This window comes from Benincasa hispida, chromosome 6 (genome assembly GCF_009727055.1).
Source record: "Benincasa hispida cultivar B227 chromosome 6, ASM972705v1, whole genome shotgun sequence".
NCBI classification, from domain to species: Eukaryota; Viridiplantae; Streptophyta; class Magnoliopsida; order Cucurbitales; family Cucurbitaceae; genus Benincasa; species Benincasa hispida.
This window is the reverse complement of record NC_052354.1, coordinates 55694980-55702516: the sequence shown is the minus strand read 5'-3', so window position 1 is coordinate 55702516 and position 7537 is coordinate 55694980. Positions and strand designations below refer to the sequence as shown.

The 7537-nt window shown below is 28.1% G+C and overlaps 1 protein-coding gene across 1 annotated transcript; it reads left to right on the top strand.

Annotated features, from left to right (window-relative positions):
- The first annotated feature begins 4813 nt into the window (after positions 1-4813).
- On the top strand, positions 4814-6255 carry LOC120080006 (heat stress transcription factor C-1-like). The gene is made up of 2 exons (XM_039034521.1): positions 4814-5098; positions 5414-6255. The coding sequence occupies exons 1-2, from the start codon at positions 4886-4888 to the stop codon at positions 6083-6085; spliced, it is 885 nt and encodes a 294-aa protein (XP_038890449.1). The 5' UTR covers positions 4814-4885; the 3' UTR covers positions 6086-6255.
- Positions 6256-7537: the final 1282 nt, after the last annotated feature.

The following is a 7537-nucleotide window of genomic DNA, read 5'->3' as shown; positions in this document are numbered from 1 at the left end:
CCCTACGAGATTTAGGGCATCAACCCCAACATAATTAAACTCGATATAATTAAATGTTTAATTTATCAAAATTAAACGAACTTTGAGAGTTTAAAATATTCAAATATTGATTTAAATATTAATTACATGAATAAGATTCATGTATAAATTAGGTGTTGAATTAATTTAATATTCGATATTAAATTATTATTTATTTAATTAATTAAAATCAAATTTTATTTTTAACTTTCAAAATTCAATTTAAGAAATTGAATTTTGATTTTGATTAATTTTTAATTAAATCAAAATAAATTGAAAAAATCTATGTTGATTGTGGAAATTTCCAATCTCTTCAAAATTTGATGTGTTTTAGCATGATCTCAACCCCTAGCCCACTTCCTTCACTGAATTGAAGTAACAGTGGTTGTGTTTCTTTAGTGCTTGCATGAAGAAGTGAGATAAAAAAAAAACTCAATTTTTCAGATTGAAGTGGATGAGTTGCTGGAAAAATTGTTTTCTACAAAAACTTCATTTTCTCTCTCAAGCCTTCTCCAATTCCCTTCACAATTTACCTCAAATCTGAGTTCCACCACTCAATTCCAAGGCTGATAATAGTAGAGAAGATCTCTTAGTAGTTCACTATGGATTTGAAGCTCAGAAGTCGTGGAGAGTTGCTTGGATTCAGAGGAATTCTTCAAAGGTAACAATTCTGAAACCCTCTTTGTTGAAAAATTGTTTTTGCATGCTTTTAGAATTCAAACTAAATGTAATTAGAATGCTTATTGATTCTGATTACTTTTGTTGCTTGCTTGTACATTCCATCAAACTTAAATTTAACTTCACAAACTAAAATTATCTAAAAATTTCGAGTGAACAAAAATATTATCACATTTTTTGTAATAACATGAATGATATGGAATAATTGTTGGGGGAAATATTATATATAGAACTGAATACACTAGTAAACTGATTATATCTCAATTACTAGAAACAATACACTCAATGTATAATTTTCAAACTCAAACGAAACTCAGATGGTGTGACAAGGCTTAAATATGAAAATAATCAAAGTCTTGAAAGAACTTAAAAACCTTTGGAGACTCAAAACGTAGTCGAGGCACGCTTCTGATAAGCATTGTTCTGAAGATAATTATTCGTTCTACATCCGGCTGCAAGTAGACTACAACGATCATCTCAGCATGATACAACGACTAACTTCGATAGAACTATGACCTTGAACTACCTGAATTTAGCAGAACTCTTGGATACTTACTCTCAACTCGACTCAATAAAAAAGAAAGAAAGAAAGAAAGAAATGAGAGAATTATTCAATTTGGAATGGGATGCTACGGTAAAGAACCAAGTTGTTATTTATAGATTAACAAGTTGGTAACTCTCCAAATTACAAAATAAAATCAAATAAATACAAAAATTGAAACATTTGTCAGATTCAACTCAATTGAGTTGTTACTTGAAAAAAATCAAACATAACTCATTCAAATTGAAAAAACTACAAATTTAACTTCCATGCATATCAAATTTGTATATGAAACATCATTCTAATTTAAAGTTTCAATTCAGTTTGAAAGTTTCTGAACAATTAATTTAATCTACACAATTAAATTCATTTGATGTTTCAAATCTTCACCAAACTTTCACTTTCTTTCACTATATATATATATATATATATATATCTAACAATCCCCCGCATGAAAGAAAGCGAAGAGTAAATATACAAGCTATGCATCAGGAGAGGTACCTTCTGGACTTGAACCTTTCTTAGTGAACATCCATTGAATTTACAGAAGAAATAGTGAGACTAAGCTCTAGAATTATTCTTCTCATTAGTGAATTGGGACAACAGATATCTCACACAACTTGTCTTGTATCTTTGAGTTCTATACATTTGTATTCATTTTGGTCTTGGACAAAATCCTGAATTCACAAGAGTTTTGGAGAACATGTTTACGTCTAATATGTCATGACTTGTCATTATAGACATTATTCTCAGCTTTCATAGAAATCACTAAATTGTCACAATAAATATATATTGCACTTACATGCTTTTGCCACAATGAAATATCTACGAGAAAATTTTAGAGTCATTAAACTTCTTCTCCTACTTTATAAAGAGCTATAAACTCTGATTCCATAGTAGAACATATTATCCACGTCTGTTTTTGTAGAACCTATTATCCAGGTCTGTTTTTTTTTTTTTTTTTGGGTAAAATTATCTAAAAATTCCAAGTGAACCAAAACCATTACCACATTTTTTATAATATCATGAACGATATGAAATAATTAATAAATTTTATAAGGATTAAATTAATGTGAAATAAAAATTTACAAATTAAAACCGTAATTTAATAAATATATAATTTATGAAATGGAGGCGGTAATAGATTTGGAGCATACAAATTTTGTTCCCTTATCCCAAACACTACCCGCCAATTTATTTTTTTATAAAATAAAATAAGAACGAATTTTCAAAAAAAGAAAGGGTCCAAACGTGGCGTAATTCTATAAGAACCACGTGGATGCGCTTTGCGGACACTAAGCGGCGTAGCCTTTGCTCCAAAAGTAAAGGTAGGGATCAAAATCAGCTGATGAGCGACCAAATCTAAGACACTATTCAAGCCTACTTTTTTTTTTTTTAAGCTATTTATTTCTTTATTTTTAAAAAATTTGCTCTAATTTCCCCCACGCGATTTAAGAAGCGTGACTTCACTCTTGCCTTTTTATGGCTTGTTTTTGCCTATATTCAAATATTACGGTCATGTTTGAGAGTATTTTTGACATACTTAAAACTATTTTTTTATCTTTTTAAAATCATTTTTCATCAAAATGATATATTTGATATTCGAAAAAATTGATATTATTTTAGAAAAATATAAAATAAATTTAAATTGATTTTGAAAGACTTAATTGATATTTGATAGCTGATTTTTGTTGACATGATTCATTATGAATTCGTAAAATATATATATATATATATATATAGTCTTTTTTTNATATATATATATATATATATAGTCTTTTTTTGGTTAAAATATTATTGGATATTTGTGAAACTAATTCTTTTTTATTTAACTCATGGATCATATTGTCTATCATACAAAATGCGTGTAATAACTAGATTAAACGAGATATATGTTTTAAGTTTTCTTTCAATATTTAAAACCACTCTTAAGAGTTTGGAATTAAATATATAAAAATGAATTGTACTTACTTAGATCTTCATTTTTGAAATTGCTACTCCAACCATCACTTTCAAAACATGAACTACCTTGATATTTATACTTTTAATTTTGATTTATTTTAATTGTTGTGCTTTTAAAATATTTATTTACTTTATGTATTTTTCAACTTTTGTTCACTTTGGCTCACATACTTTTAAAATTTTCAATTTGTTTTTGTTTATATTGATCATTACAATTTGAAAATTATAATTTTGGTCTATTTATTTTTTTTATATCAATTTTAAAGATCAAAATATGCTCTTTTTTAAATACAGGGATATTTTAAAATATAGAGATCAAAATTATTTTAAAAAATATATAAGAACTAAATAGAACCATAATAAAAAAATATAGGACCAAAACATTATTTAAACTTTCTGTTTATATTTTTAGAATTTTCCATTAACTTGTTTTTTCTCAAAAAGAACCAAAAAAAAGTACTAGTTAGATATATGTACACATATTATAAAACGACGAAAAGAAACACGACAACATAATGTATAAAAATTAAAAGTCATATTTCTCTAAAAAAAAAAAAAAAAGAAAAAAGAAATAAAGAAATAAAGAAATGAGTCTATGACATGTCCAAATGTATTTTCGAGTATGTCTTCATTTTTTTTTTTTTTTGGAAAAAGGTATTTATTCAAAATTTTATAATCAACTTTTAGGTTCAATTTCATACATTATTTCAATAATGGAAAAAAAAATTATCTCTAGATGTTGGATATAGTTTATATTTAGCGTAAATTTTGAATTGTTAAACATTTAGACCTTGAATTTTGAATTTGGTTTCAATTTAATATTTAGGTTTCAAAATATTACAATTTTACCATTGACGTTTTAGTTTTGCTTCAATTTGGTCTCTCTATTTTAAAATCTACATTTTTTATCTCGATTATTTACTAAATACTCAATTTCTGTCTTTTGTGTTAATTTATGTTAATAAACTAAAAATTATTTAAATAATTGTAATTAATTATATTTAACTATTTTTTAATAATTTTTTAAATTAAATTTAAAATTTTATTTCATAATTATTTATAATTAATTAATAAAAATTGACTTTAATGATTGAAAGTGAGATTTAATTAAAAATCGTAGTTAAAAATTTTAAATATTAAGCTTGAGGATTAGATTAAAACAAAATTCACATCTCAAATGTGAAATTATAACATTTTAAAATTTATAGATTAAATTAAAACATAACTCAAAAATTAAGGACCAACCGTGTAATATTTTAAAATCTAAGAGTTAAATAAAAATTAGATCTATGATGGACCAAAAAAAGGTATTTTTCTCTTAATAATAAAAACGCTCTCTTTGAAACAATTTTATTAATTGAAAGTTAAAAGAGTAATGGTGTATTAATTTTAATTGAAATGACGCGCCGTGTAGCGCGTGGACTGAAATATCTCATCCATCTCCAAAAACCATGACGTGTACAAAACGACAATCAAAATCCAAGTCATTAAGTTGAAAATCTCTCAAACTAAATTCAAGAAAACGAAAGGCCAGATCTTCGCCACGTGAAGCTCTGTAACTGTACGGTACTCCCCACTATATATTACAGTGAAGCCTCAAATTTCTGAGCACCAATTACCCTTTTTTCTCCAGTAAAGAGAAGCTGCTCTTCGTTTCTTTTTTTTTTTCGCCTCTCTGTATATGGGATGGAGTCGAACCAGCAAAACGACACCGTTGCGCCGTTCGTGATGAAGACTTACCAGATGGTCAACGATCCAACGACCGACGATTTAATCGCCTGGAGCAAAGGCAATAACAGCTTCATCGTTGCCGATCCTTTGGAACTTTCTCGCCGAATTCTTCCTTCTTACTTCAAACACAATAATTTCTCCAGTTTTGTTCGTCAGCTCAATACATACGTAAGTCCTAGTTCTTGCCGATTATTTCAATATTTCCTATTTGAATCGTTACGCTTTAAAAATAATTAATTAAATTGCAATTATTTGTTTTTAACAATTAAACTTATACTTATTAATCTCGTTTTGTTATATACTTTCCAACTGTTTTTTTTTTAATTAAACAAAAAATTGATCTTGTTTTTAAATTTCGTGAAAGAACGCTTTATTCAGCCCTATAGCTTTATTTCTTTAAACCCACTTTCTAAAATAGTTGAATTTTAATTTTTTAATGTACAAAATTTGTAATTAAAGTTTTTATTTATTTATTTGGGGCAGGGATTCAAGAAGGTGGATCCAGATAAATGGGAATTTGCAAGTCAATGGTTTCTTCGAGGTCAGAAGCATTTACTGAAGAAAATTTGTAGAAGAAGACAGAGTCGAAATTCATATTTTCAAACCAAATGCGAAGACGACGATGGAGAATTAGCAATCGAAATTTCCAAGCTCAAAGAAGAACAGAGAGCTTTAGAAATTGAAGTTGAATCCATTAACAAACGAATCGAAGCCACTGAAAAACGCCCCCAACAAATGATGGCATTTCTCCACCAGATTATGGAAAATCCCGAAATTCTTCCCAGAATCACCCTCAAGAACCGCCGCGTACGGCGGCGCATGGTGATGCCGCCGCCGTCTCCCGTCAAACTCGAGAACGTTGTGGAAGAGGATTCGTCGCCGGAGACCGGTTTTTTCGTTGACAACGTCGCGCTGTCGTCGCCGGAGACGACCATGTGGTGGAACGGCGCCGCCGATGGCGCCGTTTCAAGTCCGTTGACGTCTGACTCTGGCGGCGGGTTGAGTGATTACGTAGAGCTATCGCCGCCGGAGAGTGATGTAACGGTGTACGGACTCGGCAGCGGCCGAGATAGCTATCTGGCGGAACTGGTGGCCGGCGGAGGGTCAAGTCCGCCTCCGCCTTATCCGTTTTCGCTGTTTAGTGGTGGCTTTTAGGACAAATCTCCCGTATTAATTCCGAATTAATTATTATTTTTTCCTTCCTTTTTATATATACATATTATAGTGCAATTAGAGATGGGGAATTAAGTTAGGCTGTCCCGTAGAACTGTATTTATATCATTATATGTTTCTGAAAATGTAAATAAAAATAAAAATTATAAATATCTTGTTAGGTTGTCTTATGAGTTTTGCAAATTAGTGTGTACTTGATTCTTTAGGTAAATTATATCAAATATGCATAAATTTTGTGTTTTGTATCAAATATATTCTTAAATTTTTTAAAATTTCAAGAATACCTTTAATTTTAAAATAAAATTTAAAAATAACTTGGAAAATTAGTGTAGGAACAAAAGTCGTTAATACTATCTTATTTTTTCATTTTTTTTTTATCTTCATCTCCATTCTCTTCTTCAATAATCTAATATTTCTTGTTTGATATTTATTTATTTAAAAATATTATTAATACACAAAGATGTTTTTTATATTAAATATTGATAAAGGTTTGTACTCATCTTAAAAGTTTAAAAATATTTTAAAAATTTTAAAAAATTTTAAAAGTTTGAAAATATTTTTGACACAAAATGCATCATTTAAAATATTTTACATTATTTAGCCTTTTTAAATTTTTAGTAACTTGTATTAAAAAAAAAAAAAAAAAATGCATTTTGACTCTTCCTATTAAAGATGAGTTTTGTGGAAAAATGTATCCTGGCACGATTGCATCCTTTTTGAGTAAAGGAAAATAAGAAATTGTATTGTTTGTAAATTAAGATAAAATGAGACTGGAAATCCCTAAAAAAAATTTTGAGGAAATAGAACTTTCTATTTTTTGAATATTATAGTCTACTTAATCAATCTGAAGAGGATCAAATTTTATTGATGTTTCCATAAAGGTATATCGCTGATTTAAAGAACGTATGTAATGTCAAATTTTTAGCATCAATTAAATCATCTTTTATCACAAATCAAATTCTCAAATTGATGCATATAAATAGATAGATCTATTGAATCGACTCATTAAAACGTAGGTGGGGTTGATTTTGACATATTCTTACGACATTAATTTACAAGTAGACACGTTAAAAAAATCATCGAAAGCGAACATAACTCAGATGACAAAGATACTCACTTGACATAGAGATGTGTAAGTGATTTTGTAATTCAAATTTTCATTCCATTTTACTAAAAAAGATAATTCATAAATGAATGCACGAGTCATGAAGTTTTAGGGGAAAAAATATAATACTCTTATAGTAAAAACTACCCTCATTCATTATTTAACACGTCGTCAAATGATTTATTGATTTATTTTATGGATCCTATATAAATTTCAAAATGCTATTTTTGTGGTAAATAATAAATGGAGGTAGTATGAGAATGTTTCCACCATACCACACTATGGTACTATAAATTTTCTTAAGTTTTAAATAAACACTTCATAAAAAC